Genomic DNA, 18,299 nt, shown 5'->3' with positions numbered 1-18,299 from the left:
ATCTTTAACCTCAAGCATTAAAAGAATGCTCATTGGGACAAAATCTCAGCAGTCTGTGCAGGTGAGACGTCAACACCACTGACAGTTTCTCCATATCCTAAGCTTACAATTTCAAGTAGATCTCTATTTAGCCAGATCAGAATCTCATAATCACCAAGGAGCTGTGGATGCAGGTTTGGGGGTTTATACATTGCGCCACTTCTAAGGTGTAGGATAGTTATTGAGACATCATTTGGAAGAGCCAGCAACCTCTCAACCTGGGCACACTCAGTACAGTTTGATTACCTCCGTTAACACAGTTCACCTCTATATTCCTGATTGAGCTTAAAGCTTAAACTGCTGTTTAATCTGTTCAGTGTATCACAATCTTGTTTAAAAGATAATATCATAAGGGGCACAGATATTGATTTGATCTGAAGCAAGTCTATAAAACTAAAGGTTTACTGAAAAAGGGTACACATCAGCAATTTCTCTGTTTATTTCTGATACCTCTGTTAGCAATTTTTGGTTTTCCTGAGTAAAACTTTTGAGCAAACTAGTGGGTATATTTGACAGGCCACTTCTAAAAATTATGAATCCAAGAAAATATAATGATTTATTTCATTATGAACAGTTGGGTCAGTTTGCTTAGGAAAGCATCATGAAAGAAAGAATGAATTGATTAAACAGTTTGTTGAACCAAGCCCTGACAAGCTGCAGAAAACATAATTGCAAGAGAAGAAGTCAAATTCTAAGTTTCAACCAGTGCCTTGTCATTTAAATAAATAGAATTCTTCTTATTTATGAATGTTAAATACTTTAAAATTTGATATCTCTCAGTGCATTTTACATAGATTTTTTAAAATATAGGTACATAGTCTCAAATATAGGTACGCTTCCCAGTTCAACCCTATCAAAATCAATATGCATAATGACAACAGCTACTTGCACAGCACCAGTTTTAAGTACAGCTCATCCTAGGGAAACACAATTCTTTACCTGATGCTCTTACAAAAGAAACAGAAGTGAGTTTCATGTTACAACCAATACAGCCATATGGCTGGCCCATGGAAATGCCTGACCAACAAACAGAATTCTACAGGCATATCAGAAGTCACTTACCTAAAAATAATACATCAAAGTAACGCGACTTGGACCTGGCTCGGACTCGGCAAGGGTAACTCGACTCGTGACCCGGCTCAGACTTGCCTATGACTCGGCAGTGATTCGGCAAAGTGATAAAACCCTTGAAATTTAGAGATTTTTTTGGATTTAAATTAATTCCATGCACCCATTATTGAATAAAGATTAAAGACACAATAACATCATAAAATAAAAGGTAATTTGATCACATACATAACATACATCAATTACGTAACTACAAAGGCAAAAAAAATAAAAATCAGCCGAGTCACCTAGGCAAGTCAGCCCAGTCAGGCGAGTCAGGTGAGTCAGGCAAGTCAGCTCAGTTGACCCGCCGAGCCAGGGTCACGGGTCATTTTGACCCGGCTGAGGCAACTTGACTTGCCGACTCGGACGACTCACCCGACTCGCGGCAAGTCTCATTACTATGGTACTAATTTATAGATTGTCTATATTAATGTATATATTATGAAACATATATTGTCCTGCACACTGCTCAAAGTGGAAAGCCATCATTCCTTATATTAATAGAATCTCAGTTACAGAGTCCAGACAGGCAATAAAGAATTAGGGTAATAGCTTTGTAGGTATACCTTTTGAAAATAAGGAGGGAGACCGCTTAGGTCACTAAGACATCTGCATACAGAAAAGGGAAATTCCTGACAGAGTTATATCTTACAGATACAGAAATTCAACATGTGATCAATGAAATGTGCATTGATTGTTCGTACTGTAAGTGTAATCCACCAGGCCAATCTCAACGCCATCCGTATTTTGACTCATAAGCCATTTGTGACTAAACACATAGACACCACATGGTCCTATTATTAGATTTTAGAATAGATTTGATTCTATTTGATATTTTCCATTCGCACTGTTCTTCTTGGTTGTAAATTGACCTCTGCCAAAATGGGGAAACTTGGTTTTTCTTGCCTAGGAACCATATGTTTTCCATCAATTTTTTCAGATTAATTAAATTATTTTTGAAAACATTTGAAGCAAATTATTGAGTACCTGTTTTGGCAATGATATATCTTGTCCATATTCTCCATGGGCGCAGCTCTCTGCAAATTGAAGTGCAACCTTCCCACCCATGGAATGACCAATCACAACATACGGCCAATTCCATTTCTCCACCTTAATCAAATTCGCTACATCCCTAGCAGCAGCAGGAATATCATGAGGCCGATTGAATCCTTCACGTCCCGCAGATTTTCCATGGTTTCTCAAGTCCAATGCAACCATTCTCCATCCTATATCTCAGAAGTAGAACAAAAAAATCATTTCTACCAAATATAATCCAATTCTACCAAGACCCAGAAATCTTAGAGAGTTGAGAAACCATTTACACAAAAATATTATAAAATAATAAATTCAAATCTAACAAAAAACAATTGAAAGAAAAACGATTTTAACTAGAAAATAAAAAGAGCAATCTCTGACTCCGCCTTCAAAAAGCCGTGATTTCACAGTGAAGATAAACTGCTGATCCCATCCAAAAACAGAAACCTTCATTTCGTTTTTAAAAAGCCTCTAATTTGCTCCAATTACAATCCCCAATCACAACTCAAAATGACAAGTCTGACTTCACCTAATTGAAAGCCTTCCATCACTTGAATCAAAAAATATTGCAAAGTGACCTATGCTCTACCAGTAAAGTTTGAGTCAGAAAAACTCATCAGAGATCACAAATCAAGTCTTGCTGTGGGAAAGCAGGACACTCTTAAAGGACATGTCTCGGAACAAATTTAACAGAATGGATGCTCTTCAATCATTTATGTAAGCTGGAAAAGTTAAATTATTTTTGTACTGTTAACTTTACACAACAACAGACTGCACAAAGATTCAGCATGTTTGTCTTCCAACAGCAAAAGAAAATAAAAAAACAGCAATTACACCTAATTCAAGAGTTGAATTTCTCCTGACCAAAAACATTAACCTCTCCAAATTAAGAAAACTCATCCATCTTTCATTTATCCTAATCCAAAATGCTAATCTCTCCAAATAAAGACTAATTTCAGCTAACAAAAAACCCATTTAAACTATATCAAATCCTGTCTTGACAAGAAAATTAAAACCGGAACATGGAATAAAGCAAAGCTCGGGATACAACAAACAAATCCCTGGATCCACTTCTAACAACAGCCTTGATTTCATATCAAATAAAATCAAAACCAGTATCGCCAATTAGTTCTAGTAAAATTCAAACAAACAATTGCATAAACCAATGATCCATTCTCTACCTGGCGAACTTTGAGAGCTCTTCTCCACCAATGAAGCTCCCAGCTGCTGCGAAAAGTGCCGCCAGTTCCTACCCGAGCCCATAAGGCCGTGCAATATGATTGCCCTGCAACTGTTACTGTCATTTAAACCCGCTCCATTTTTTTCTCTTTCTAAGGAAGGAATTACGATTTCCTCGTATGCAAGTGTGGCCATTTTTCTGTGAAAACGCGAGGAGAGGGGAAAACCCCATTTCGCCGTGGATTGAAATTTGAACCTCTCTGATATTAAACCCAATGCAACATTTCTGTACTTCGACCTGCTCATTATTGCTCGTTGATGTTTTGAAAAAGGAAGGAAGAGACCGCATGAAAGATTGCTCAATCAACAGCATTCACTTCATTAAACGTTGTGAATTGGCGCAGTTGAAGGAATACAGGGTAGGTTCGGGGGTTAAACAAAATCTACGACATTGTTTTGGGTTTTTTTGAATACGACAAGACTCCGAGGAAGAATTAAGATGGGTGTTAAGTAGTTTATGGGACTATGATTGGTGTTACGTGGCTTATGGGACTTCTAAAGTAGTACTAAGGCAGGTTTCTCATATATAAGGGCAACGCTTTAGAAATTGTGGAAGAATACAAGTACTTAGGGATCAATTTCCATTGCTGGTTAAGGTGGGAGACATGCATATCAAGAAAAATGCAAGTGGAGTGGAAGGCAAGGGGGGTGGAAGGTCTCTTACCTTCTTCAGAACAGATGTAAGAAAGCAGAGCTCTGGGATTGAAAAACTAAAAAAACCCTCTTTGGGTTGTTGGTGATTCTAGTTGTTCTTTATAGCAGCAAGGTATGGGGAGCAGCATATCAAACCACAAATGGCGACAAATAATAAGAATACAAAAATATTTCATTACCACTAACCTCAAAGTCAAGTCAACGGTTCCCTATAAGATTTTATTGTCGAAGGCAGGCATGTTTTCAGTGGAATCCTCGATAATTATTCGACTGGTGAGTTATCTAAAACAAGTGGATGGATGTGCATCGCTGGCCTAGGATGGTGGTTGATGAGGAGTTTGACCGTCAAAAGAGGACGTGGAAGAAACAAAATAACAAATGGCTCAACAAATGGAACATTGACTACCAAGAATGCCCAGAAACCAACTCAGAAATAAAAAATGGGTGGTAGAAAAAATCAGGTTTGCCATGTGGACAACTCAGATAGGTAGAAAAAAGGCCATGATGCATACGAACACGGCAACAAAGAGTATTTAAGAGTCAAGATTAAAGGAAAGGCAAAAAAAATTAATCACCCAATTGAGGTCTGGATCACACTGTTTGAGGATCGAAATTAGGAGATGGAAGGTCCCTAAAGAAGAGTGGGAGAACAGAATTTGAAGGTTGTGCAATGAAGGGGTGGTGGAAATAGAGTGACATTATGTGAAAGAATGCACTACATACGAGGATATGTGCAGCCAATACAAGGACACTTTACAGGTGAACAACATAAAAGATCTTTTGGAAGGGTCAAGACTTCACAAGGGGGCCATCTTACTTACGTTGATCCACAACGGAAGGGACAGACTGGAGAAACTTCAGCAGACCGATTAATGGGCTTGTAATCGATCTTTCTCGTGGTCCCTTAGACCATTGGTCTCGTGGACATCATTAAAAATATTTCATTTTATTTCATGTTTATTTTGTTAGCTAGTCATGTTCATTCTATTTTGTAGAGTTGGTGATACGAGAATACTAATTTTACTACTAAATAACTGACAATCTCTCTCTCTCTCTCTCTCTCTCTCTCTCTCTCTCTCTCTCTCTCTATATATATATATATATATATGAAATTAATCTATTTTAAAATAACTTTAATTAATCAAGATTATACAAGTTTTCAAGAGAAAAACAATAAGTAAATTATACCCAATACATATACAAAATGGTTACATTTTACATTCTACATTTTCAATATAAAAAAATTAGATTAAATATGCTATGAAATAACTGTCACTAGTGATTTGTATTTGTGATAAATAAAATAAATAGTCAAGAAAAATTAAGTTAATTTTAATACTAATATTTACTATTTAATATCATTTAATTAATATTTGATTGATATTTTAATATTTGATTAATATTATAATATTTGATTGATATATATTTGAAAATTAATAGTTTTTTATATAAAAATATTTGTAATTCAACATAATTTATCATTTATCATTTTACTATTAGTTGCATTTGAGAAATTATTAAATATGTGCATTCTAAAATATCATCCTATTATAAGTGTAGTGCTTCGTGGTATATGAACCAATCAAGTTAATGTAAAATAATCTTAATTATTTTAGAACTAAAAGAATTCACATATAAACATTAGAAAAAATAAAAATATTTAATTTAATTTGATTGAATTAAAAAATAATAATCACTAATTAAGAATAAGTGATTGCAATAGTATTAGGCTATGGCAAATATAATAATAGAGATCATAATTAGGAGCATAAATAAGAAATGTAGTAGAAGGCGAATTAAATAGGTTTCATTTCAAAAAAAAATCAGAATTGGGGGTAGAAATAATGGTCAAAAATAATTTTTTAATTGGGAAAATAATTAAACTAAATGGAAAATGGATGGATAAAATTCTATGTCGGTAGTTGGTATTTTTTCAATATGCATTGGTTACTCAATGAAAATAGGAAAATTTTCTAAATTTTCTTTTCCTTGCAATTAAAACATTACATGGGGACACTTGCATAGCTTATTTTTAAGTAGAAAATAGACTTCATAAGCATTGGGGGCATGGGGTGAGAACAAGGTACTCAAGTCTTAAGCACTTTAAAACCTCCTCCTTAGATCTCTTTTTCAACAATGTATTTTGATCACAAAATTTTTTGTTATCTCTAGTTGTAATTCTTCAAATAAGCTATATAAGTTTGTTTCTAAGATACTCACATAGCTAGAATGGATGTCATTATATGTTGGGCACTCCATGATAAAGTTTGTTTTGGTCTCTACCACGCCCATGTTACAAAATAGCCATATCCTTTCTTCTCATTCTTCCTTATGTATAAACCATCTACTTCTTTCATACCTCAAATGATGAGAACTAGTCTTAAGTTAGACTTGATCATTTTTGTTCTCCATTTGACATTTTCTCTTATGTGTGTGGTTTCTCATTGTCTCCCATGTGGTTAAATTTTTTGATATGGTAGGCTTTTCTAGCGTCCATGTTTGTTTGACCATATGATATTTCTTTAAAAATTCCCCACAAAATTTTAAATTTCCTAGTTAGTTTCCAAACATTCTTGTATTGGTAACCTCCCATTTTTTTCATTCATTTATTTTTGTTGCATCCACTTGCTTTTTCTTCTATCTATATTATCCTCCATGATCAATTTAGGCCAGTGGCATTGTTACATACTTCGTTTTTCTTCAAGTAGCTAACGATAAAACCATTATTGAGGCCTCTAACATAAAATAAATGTTTATGTCAATAAGATACCATGAGGAACAATGGTTTTAATTTTAAGGCTACTAATGATAAGATATTTTTGAATTATTTTTACTTACCTCCATTTATGGTCTTACATACAATTACCTCAAATCTCACATACATAAAGTATCATCGAGGTTACCAACAAACCAAAAAGAATCTTCTTGGTTTTTCAATCACATAATTTTGAATTCCTACATCTATTTTGCAAAGGAATATAGTGTTTTCTAGACACCCTATAATTATTTTTTCTCTACATGTTTCATAATTTACTTTGTTGTGAAAATTGATCCAAAAAGGGAATTGTTTCGGGTGGTCTAGTTCACTTTGGTTTTTCTTGTATTCACTTGCATCTCAACTCATGGCAAAAGATTTAAAATGCATTCAAGTTTTTGTGTAATCCATCCTTGGTTTTAGTAATTAGGATGAGACCATCCACATGTAGAAGTAATTTTATTAGATATCCAACTAGTTGAATTCCTTCTCTATTAGTTGTATTTATCAATTCCTCTAACCTATTAATATATAGATCAAAAAGAGTTGGGGAGAGTGGGCACCCTTGTTTGGAACCAAGATCACTACCAAAATATTTCGACATCTCATGCATTGTTCTAACTATAGCTTTGACTTACTCGTAAAGTCTATGTACCACAACCCTAAGCTCATTAAAATTTTCTAGTTCTTTCATCATATCCCAAAGTTTTTCATGTAGTACTATGTAAAAAGTATTTTAAAACTCTACAAGACATAAAAATGAGTCATCTCCTTGAATATTTGATATTTTCCAAGCAAACTTCTAAGGGTAACCCTATGATTAATAATGGAATATTTTGGTCTAAGACCAGCCTACCTCTTAACTCTTTCACCTTTTATTTTTCAGCCATTTATTGATTATTTTTTCCTACCATGCTACCAAAGGGTTTTCCTAGGAGAGATTTGACCATAATAGTGTGGTAATTTGATGGATTATTTGTGTCACCACTTTTATGTTAAGTTTTTTAAGCTACATCTTTTCAAATTTACTTCAACATATAAACGTTACTTTATCTATACTTTTATTTGGTATATGTTTATATTTAATTAGTATGTATCATTAGTCTCACTTATATACATAGAGACTTATGTTTTTGCATGCATCAGTTTACCACAAGTAGAGACTTATGTTTTTGCATACATCAATTTACCATTTGTTCACTTCTAAAATATTACCTCAAAAACATTTGTGATGTTTTGCTATCTTTTTATTTTTAATTGTGAATTTTTTAAAAGAATGTTGTTGTTTCTTTTTCTTTTTCTTTTTCTTTTTCTTTTTCTTTTTTAAATATATTTATGTGTTCTTCATATTTTCTCAAGTGATTTTTTTTTAATTTCTTTTATTCATAGAATTATTTTGGTGAAAAATGGAAGAGGGAGAAAAAATGTTAGGTCCTCAACTTTTTGCTCAAAATTATTCAATATACATGTGGGGAGAAGAAGAATTTTCAAGTACAATCCCCTTTTGAATTCAAATTAGATTAGCAAGGCCCAAAATAGTGGAAGAGATGCCAATACTAAATTCAAATTGTAAAAAGGAATGTAATGCAAGGGTGTGTTCTTTTCCCTATGTGTGATATCTATAAATGTAAATGCAAAATTGAACTAGTTGATCAAGTGAGATATGTAATGTATATCTAGATGCTAAATGTATACAATCAATCCAATTAAGATATGTAATTATATCTAAAATAAAAATAGAAATGAAAGATAGAAGACTCACCTTGAAATGTGTAGAGGAAAGTATCTTTTCTGCTCTAAAAAGTGTCTATTTAGGCCTGATTCTAAAATTATGTCTGCTAACCCCTTAATAAAGAAGAAAACCTTGAAACTTATTTTCCTATTGAGGATCTGGAAATAGATCAACATGGAGGAAAATTGTTTGGACATCATTTCATGAAGTCATTGTCTTTCTAAGACTCTAAAACTAGGTCGACCTAGATTTTTCCAAAAGCTTTCAAGAAGTTATTTCTAGATAATTTGCAACCACAAATTGACTAACCTACTCTTGCACACAATGCATTTTATTTTTGTTTTTGGATGGATGAGGGATTACCTTGGTCAATCCTGATGCAAGAGCATCCTAGGGTAGTTATCAATCTTATATGCAGAATCTTTCAGCTTGGATTTGTGGAGTTATGGTTTGTGCAACTAGTGATATGTTGGAGGCACATTGGAGTACCTTGTCCTAAGTGTGCATAGAGTTTGGAGATATCATCTTGGAGTTAGAGCCATTTTTGTGACTGTTGGTCACATATTCCTAATTTCCTAGATAGACTTTGGAGATTGTATTCGTGAGCTTTGATCTGGGGGAGTTGGCATGTCGCTCTTGGATTTGTATTATTGGGTGGTAGGTGGACCTATGCCTAAGGGCACATACTCTTTTATCATCGTATGAGTTAGTTATGCATAGTAAACTTGGGGCTTGACCTAAGTATTTAATCATTTAATGTATTTGTGGCTTGAGGGTTTATTTAATATGTGAGTGTTTATATCATAAGCCAACATGTGGCTTGGTTTAGTATAAGTAGAGGGACTTGTGGAGTCTTAAGTCATCATTGATTAAAACATGGAGAAGATGGAGAGCTAAGAGAGTGAAGTTTAGTAGAGCTACTAGCTAAGTGTTGGCTTGGGAAACAAGAAGGTTGCTTGGTGTCTTATAAGCACAAGTTTAGATTCTTATTGGAGTTCTCTACTAGATTGTGGATCTAGGCTAGCTAGGAGTTTGGATCATGTGAGATCATGTAGAATTTATATTGTAATTATTGATGTATTTGGTCATAACCTAGAAAGCCTTATAGTTGAGCATGTTGGATGTAAATCTGATGATTCTATTATGATAATTAATATTGCTATGGATCTAAATCTATGTGCTATTTTTTATATTCTATTATGTGGTTATTCATTGGGGATTAGGACATCTCCTTTGGGGATTCTCCTGCCTTGCATTGCATCAAATCCTTAGCTTGAGAAATCAATCTTGAAATTAAAATGTAAATGTATTTATAATGAAGATATGGCTCTGATACCACTTGATGTCTATACGCTCTGATACCATTGATGAAGTACCACTCTGATACCACTAACGAAGGGCCATACCACCCTTACCAACTCACAACCAAGAATGCAACAATATGGAGACAACGAGATGACAAAACAATTTTATTACACTTGAAAATCCAATAGTAATTACAATAACATTTTTGCAAGATCTCTCAAGATCTAATCCAAGCCCAAGCTAGTCCAAATCCACACTCTGGTAGAAACCTCCAAGGTCTCAACTTATGCTCGCAAGCCACCAAGCAACCTCTTGTTTCTAAACCGAAGTCACTAGCTCTTCTCACAAACTCTATCCAAGATCCAAGTGTAAACTGCCTCACATTCGGCGCTCTGTCTACACACTCACAACTCCATCACAATCCTGCTGTAAACTGCCTCACATTCGGCGCTCTGTCCATAGACTCAGGAAAACTCACTCTTCACTTCCTCTTTCTCTTTCACACCTTGAAGCCTTCCAATGCTTCTCCTTCTCAAGCTACACCTCCTCAAGCTTCCACTTCTCAAGCTACTCCTTGAGCTTCTACTCCTCAAGCTTCCCCTTGAGCTTCCACTTCTCAAGCTACTCCTTGAGCTTTCACTTCTCAAGCTACTCCTTGAGCTTTCACCTTCTTCTCGAGCTTCTACTCTTCAAGCTTCTCCTTGAGCTTCCACTCCTCAAGCTTCTCCTTGAGCTTGATTTAGAAATGCTCATATGCCTTGCTTAAATAGGCACTTACCACCCCATGCATGACTTATCCACAACCTTCTAGAATTCCTCCACAACCTTCTACAACTTCCACAACCTTCTACAACTTCCACAACTTTCTACAGTATTCATAACTTTCTAGAATTCTACCCACACACCTCGATAAATGGAATGACAACCATTTATTTTTTATTTTTTCTATTATGCCACCTATGCACCTCGAAAATAGAAATCCTCTTTTTCTTTCTTTTCTCCTTTTTCCCCTTTTTAAAATTTTTTATTAATTTCTCCTCTAATTTTCGTCACTTTCTCTCTCCTCCACAATTTTATTTTATATATATATATATATATTTTTTTTTTTTTTTTTTTTTTTTTTTTCAATTTTTTTTTTCCCAATAATTTTCCCATGCAAGATGCTCCTGGATCAATTTAAAAGAAACAAGATTAATTTAATAATTCATCTCGCCTGTATAACTCCTTGTCAATAAGGCTTTGTGTTATATGTGTATTGTAGATGTGGAATTCACTAAGTAGAATGTAGGATATCTCCACAATTGCAATTGATCTACTAAAACCACATCATGGAGACGTGGATATAAATGTGCATCAATGAAGAAGATGATAAATGCCCAACAAAATGTGAGATCTTGAAGAGGAAATGCTCATAAAAGATCCTTGAAACTTTGATAGCCTTGAATGCTTGATGAAACTTCCTTGCTTAAATCCATTAGTACCTTGAGCTTGCATGTGGATAGATTCCAATAGATTGATAATATTATGAATGTAAGGTGTGAAAATGAAGATCTCAAGCCTTCTTTCATACTAATTTTCATGCGAGAAAACAATTAAAGTTGACTGAGAATAAAAATTAATTAATTGGAAACCTCAAGGCACTTTGGGTCTCATGCTACCCAATCCATGGGGAAGAGGTTGGTCGAGTCAACGTGTTCCAGAATAAGTTGAATAGGTTGACCTTTTTCCCAAGGAAGGGATCATACAAAGATCCAAAAGGCATTGGAGAAGGTGCAAACAAAATTAGAAAAAGTGGAAAGATAAAGGAGAAAGAGAACACTGGAAAATGTAAGGAAACTCAGGTGCGGAAACAGCTTCCTACACTAATCTCATAAGGAAAGTATGTTGCAAATCCTATTAAAATCTTCTACACTTACAGATTCAATATCATGTAAACAACAATATTGCAGCCAACCATGCATACAGAATATAGACAGAGAAAGAAACACATAACACAAAGATTTTCTGGTGGGGAAAAACCTTTCGATAAAACAACCCCACCCCTCCAGAACCTACACAATGTATTATCTTCAACACAAGATTACAATACACTTGCAATGCAAGTTCAATAGCAACAATAGAAGACTCCAGCAGCACCTCAGTACCTGCATACTCTCCTCTTTCACTCTATTGCATTACAACATGCAATACTCATTTTATGAACATCTTAAGACCCAACAACATGCCCATAATGGAGTTGGGCATTTTTCATGGCTCAACCACCAAGAAACATGCACAATGCCACATGTACATCCAATACCAAGAAAAGGGCGTCCATCCCTTGAATAGGCAATGACAACTTGTCATAGAATCCGCCAAAAATAGCAGTCACAAGAGAAGTGTAAGGGAATCCGTCATACCAACCTATTTTTGGCATATTCTCTTACACACACCAACCGCTCATTCTTGGGCGCCCAAATAGGCCTCATGTCATAAGATGCTCTTACACATGTCATAGCTCATTCCTTAAATAGCTCTTACACGTCATAGGAATCTGTCATAACCATTTCAACCATGATCTCCTTCACACACTTCAAGATGTCGACACATGTAAGTGATCAACATGCCAACTAGACATGTACACTCACATTTACATATTATTTGCAAAAATACATTTTACAAAACAAATAATAATAAGAATAGGAATTATACAAGGTTGAGACACCTTATTCCTAACATTCTCCCACTTGTCGAACACCTTGTAAGAGCAACAGGAACATAACAAGAACTAACCGCTATAGGTCGAAAGGCCCATAGACTCCGAACACCATCTGAACTTCTCAGTGCCCACTGGTTTCGTTAATGCATCTGCAACATTCTTCACAATATCTACCTTCTCCAAATTTACCTTTCCATCTTCCACCATATCTCTCACAAAGTGATACTGCACATCAATGTGCTTCGTTCTGGCATGGAAAGTTGGATTCTTCGCAAGGCAAATAGCACTCTGACTATCACACCAAATAGTAATCTATTCTGCATCAACACCAACATCAGAACACAATCTCTTAAGCCAAATGGCTTCCTTACAAGCATGAGTAGCAGCCATGTACTCAGCTTCTGTAGTGGACAAAGCAACCACAGGTTGTTGCTTACTCATCCAACTAATGGCACCACCAAACATAGTGAATACATAACCACTGGTGGATCTCCTACGGTCAATATCACCTGCCCAATTTGAATCCACAAACCCATGAATACAAACTGAATGCGAAAATCCAGAAGAGTTACCATGATAACATATGGAGTAATCTGATGTACCCCTCAAATATCTGAATACTCGCTTAACTGCATCCCAATGTATCTATCTAGGATTAGCCATAAACTGACTTAGGACTCCCACTGCTTGGGCAATGTCTGGTCTAGTACAGACCATAGCATACATAAGACTACCAACTGCACTAGCATAAGGTACTCTACTCATGTCCTCCACCTCACTAGGAGATTTTGGACAATCATCTACAGATAACTTTGTTCCCACAGAAATAGGAACACATAGTGGTCTACAATCTGCCATGCTGAACCTATCCAACACAAACTTCACATACTTACTCTAACTCAACCAAAGTTTTATGTTAGACCTGTCTCTATTGATTTACATACCCAAGATGTACCTAGTTGCCCCAAGATCTTTCATCTCAAACTGTGCTGACAACTGAGATTTAAAATCAGAAATCATACCCTTACCCTTCCCAAACAGCAACATATCATCAACATATAATGCAACAATAAGAAGGCAATCATTTTCAACTTTGAAATAAACACAATGATCTGATTTCGATCTTACAAATCCAATTGACAACACAAAGGCATCAAACTTAAGGTACCACATCCTAGGAGATTGCTTCAAACCATATAGAGATTTCTTTAATTTGCAAACTAAGGATTCTTTACCTTTAACAATGTAGTGCTCAGGCTATGACATATAAATCTCTTCCTCCAAATCACCATGAAGGAAAGTTGTCTTCACATCCATCTGTTCTATCTCTAAATCATATGATGCAGCAAGAGATAACAGAAATCTAATGAATGTCAACTTTCCAACAGGAGAGAATATTTCACCATAATCTATTCCCTCTACCTGTGAATACCCCTTGGCAACCAATCTAGCTTTGTACCTTTCAACACTGCCATCTACACAGAATTTCTTCTTGAAAACCCAATTACAACCAACAGATTTTCTCCCTTTAGGCAAAGGTACAAGGTCCCATGTTTTTTTTTTTCTCTAATGAAGCCATCTCATCATCCATAGCCTCAATCCAAGAACCTGCATCTTCCATGCCCAAAGCCTCTTTCACAGATCTAGGCTCATCAGTGTCAGTAATCAAAGCAAAAGAACAACTGGAATCTAACATAGAATAACCAAACCTTTCTAGTTGCTTTATTTCTCTCATGGATCTCCTCAAGAGCTGAGGTTGAGGTTGTTCTTCCTCTTCTTCTAAACTGTCAGAGCTGCTAGAGCTCTCCTCATCATTAGACCCAACATGGTCTCTCTGTTCAGTCTTCTCAGGGGTAGGAGGCAACTAAACAACATCTTTTTCCTTTTCTTTTTCATCTGGTTGTAGACAATAGGAGAAGATGTTAGCTCTCTAAAAATAACATTTCTGCTATACAACACCTTACTAGTCATAGGATCCCAAAGCTTGTATCCTTTCACACCAGCACTGTACCCAATGAAAATACATTTGACAGCTTTGTTTTCCAACTTAGATCTTTTCTCCTTTGGAACATGTGCATAAGCTTCACAACCAAAAACACGAAGATGTCTAATTGAAGGCTTCTTACCAGACCACACCTCCATAGGTGTCTTACCAACAAGAGCTGATGTAGGAGATCTGTTAACAAGATAGCAAGCAGTGGCCACAGCTTCGGCCCAAAACCTTTGTTCTAAACCAGCTCCACTAAGCATACTCCTAGCCTTCTCCATCAGTGTCCTGTTCATTCTCTCTGCAACTCCATTTTTCTCCGAGGTATAAGGAGTTGTCTTATGCCTCTCGATACCTTGTTCTTTATAGAACTATTCAAACTCTGCTGAGCAAAACTCACTGCCATTGTCAGTTCTCACACACTTAATCTTCTTACTAGTCTGATTCTCTACAAGGGCTTTAAATTCCTTGAATCGACTAAAGACTTGTGTCTTACTTTTAAGGAAATAAATCCATGTCCTTCTACTGTAATCATCTATGAAAGATACAAAAAATACAGACTTGGAGATCGAAGGAACTTTTACAAGACCAAATACATCAGAATGAATAAGATTCAAAACATCAGAAGATTTGTGAGAACTAGGGTAAAATTGAACACAATTTTGTTTATCGCAGACACAGTGTTCACAGAAGTCGAACTCAAGATTGCAGTCATTTAACCCCTCAACGAGATTTTTGTTTTTCAGGGTTCTGAGACCCTTCTCACCAATGTGGCCAAATCTCATATGCCACAACATTGTCTTTTATGCAGGAAGCTTTCCTTCCAAAGTGTTTGCATTGCCATTGGAACCAATAACCACAGAATTCTTCACTGGTCGTTCTGATGGTGAGGATGAAGAACTATTACATAGAGGAATACATGCATCTAGCTGAAACAAAGTACCTCTCCTAGTACCCTTAGCAAGCACCATCGATCCTCTAATCATCTTACATCCTTCTTTCGAAAAAACAACTTGTGCACCTACATCATTCAACATACTTACAAATAATAGGTTTCGTGCCAAACCTAGAATGTGCATAATTCCATTGATTCCCTTTACTCGTCCATCAGGAAATTTGATAGTGACCCTTCCATGTCCAACTATCTTTAGGTGAGAATCATCACCCAGGTACACCTTTCCACCATCGAACTCTTCATATTTTAAGAACCAGATTCGATGAGAGGTCATGTGAAAAGATGCACCCGAGTCAACCAACCACACATCATCAGATGCATGGGCTGCCAAAGCTACGATGAATGCATTGCCATCTTCTTGAGATTTTTCAGAACCAGAATCTAAGGCTTTCTTCTTCCTCTTAGGCTCTTTACAGTCTTTACGAAAATGCCCAATCTTATCACAGTTCCAACATTTTGCCTTGGACTTATTGGAAGTCTTTGACTTCCCACGAGATTTGGATCTACCCTTATTATCAGACTTATTGTCATTTTTCTTTCCTCTTTTCGTGGATCTCCCACGAACAGCAAGGGCTTCTTTTTTCGAAACGGAAGCCTTTCTCTGCATCTCCTCTGATAGCAGCGAAGACACCACATCATCCATTTTGAAGGTGACTAATGTGCTTCTAAGAGCCATTACAAGATGGTCCCATGAATCCGGTAAGGAACACAAAAGTGTGTAGCAATGATCCTCCTCCTCTAACTTGACACCAACTGATGTCAACTGTGCAGCCAGCAGATTAAATGCATTTAAATGATCCGTTAAGGATCCACCTTCCTCCATTCGCAGAGAATACAACTTCTTCCTCAGGAACAACTTGTTCACCAAAGATTTGGCCTAATACACGGCCCCAAGTCTCTCCTACAGACTATATGCGATTTTCTCATTTAGAACATTCAGAAGGACTGCATCGGTTAAACAGAGTCTTATGAGACCCTTAGCTTTACAGTCTTTGATATCCCAATCTGTCTGAGCTATAGTTGTTGGTCTTGTAGCGGTTGTAGTCACTTCCCATAGGTCACGATCTTCCAACATGTCTTCCATCTTGAGTTTCCACAACTCAAAATTAGTGCCATTAAATTTCTCTACCTCCATTCTTCCATATGATGAACTCACCATCTCAATCTGCAAATAAGATTTAGGATGCTCTGCACAAGACTCCCACTCAACTTGATATTAGCTCAAAAAACCCTACCCAACAACTAGGATCAAAAGTTGATCAAGCTCTGATACCAATTGTAAGGAAACTCAGGTGCAGAAACAACTTCCTACACTAATCTCATAAGGAAAGTATGGTGCAAATGCTATTAAAATCTTCTACACTTATAGATTCAATATCATGTAAACAACAATATTGCAGCCAACCATGAATACAGAATATAGACAGAGAAAGAAACACATAACACAAAGATTTGCCAGTGAGGAAAAACCTTTCGGTAAAACAACCCCACCCCTCCAGAACCTGCACAATGTATTATCTTCAACACAAGATTACAATCCACTTGCAATTCAAGTTCAATAGCAACAATAGAAGACTCCAGCAGCACCTCAGTACCTGCATACTCTCCTCTTTCACTCTATTGCATTACAACATGCAATACTCATTTTATGAACATCTTAAGACCCAACAACATGCCCATAATGGAGTTGGGCATTTTTCATGGCTCAACCACCAAGAAACATGCACAATGCCACATGTACATCTAATACCAAGAAAAGGGCATCCATCCCTTGAATAGGCAATGCAAGCTTGTCATAGAATCTGCCAAAAATAGCGGTCACAAGAAAAGTGTAAGGGAATCTGTCATACCAACCTATTTTTGGCATATTCTCTTACACACACCAACCACTCATTCTTGGGCGCCCAAATAGGCCTCATGTCATAAGATGCTCTTACACCTATCATAGCTCATTCCTTAAATAACTCTTACGCATTATAGGAATTCGTCATAACCATTTCAGCCATGATCTCCTTCACACACTTCAAGATGCTGACACATGTAAGTGATCAACATGCCAACTAGACATGTACACTCACATTTACATATTATTTGCAAAAATACATTTTACAAAACAAATAATAATAATAATAGGAATTATACAAGGTTGAGACACCTTATTCCTAACAGAAAAAAGTCCATCCATGGTCTACAAGATCATAATGGGATGTCTACCAAAAGGTCTTAAATCATGGTTGCTTCCATTTAAGATGGTACATTTAGCCCCCACTTTAGCAAGAATATGAGTTTCCTCAATCTAATGGTAAAGTAGATCAAAAGTAAAAGCCACTCTTATCATGACTCAGAAGATGAAGAAACCATCAAGCGCCCAAGAGACTCGAGTCTTCATAATTTCAAAAATCATATTAAGAGGGATATTGCTCCAAGAAGATTTAATCAACTCACCTAATAAAGTTTATCTACCTTATTGTGAACTAGAGGAGAAAAAGGGGCATTGCAATAAAAGATGACATTAAATGGTCTAACAAGTGTGTATGGCATGCTAGTCAACCCATTGAAGATGAATTGAATCATCTAGAAAGTGCATGTGGTATGTTAGTAAATCCATCAAAAAGATCCATCTTCAAGGAATCTCCAAGTCTGAAAAAGAAGAATAAAAAAATGACCCAAGCATGAGGATGGGTGTGTCCTTAAGGGATCAAAAATAAGATTAGGCTTCTTGAATTTTCAATAGTCCAAAGAAGGATCAAAAAATGATAAGGCCTCCCAGACTATCAATAATCCAAAGAG

General features: G+C 36.1%; 1 protein-coding gene across 1 annotated transcript in view; it reads right to left on the bottom strand.

Moving 5' to 3' along the window:
• The window catches only part of LOC149554852 (alpha/beta-Hydrolases superfamily protein), a 59,693-nt gene extending 55,924 nt beyond the window's left edge, over positions 1 to 3,769 (bottom strand). The window contains exons 1-2 of the mRNA XM_089828866.1: positions 3,366 to 3,769; positions 2,137 to 2,375 (exon numbers count right to left, since the gene is read on the bottom strand). Of these exons, the coding sequence (XP_089684992.1) occupies positions 2,137 to 2,375; positions 3,366 to 3,669 (543 nt within the window). The 5' untranslated portion in view covers positions 3,670 to 3,769. The remainder of the gene's footprint in view (positions 1 to 2,136; positions 2,376 to 3,365) is intronic.
• Positions 3,770 to 18,299: the final 14,530 nt, after the last annotated feature.

Source organism: Cupressus sempervirens, chromosome 5, assembly GCF_028749045.1.
Source record: "Cupressus sempervirens isolate cs-2001-9-10 chromosome 5, ASM2874904v1, whole genome shotgun sequence".
Taxonomy (NCBI): domain Eukaryota; kingdom Viridiplantae; phylum Streptophyta; class Pinopsida; order Cupressales; family Cupressaceae; genus Cupressus; species Cupressus sempervirens.
The sequence above is the reverse complement of the archived record's forward strand: the minus strand, read 5'-3'. Positions and strand labels throughout refer to the sequence as shown.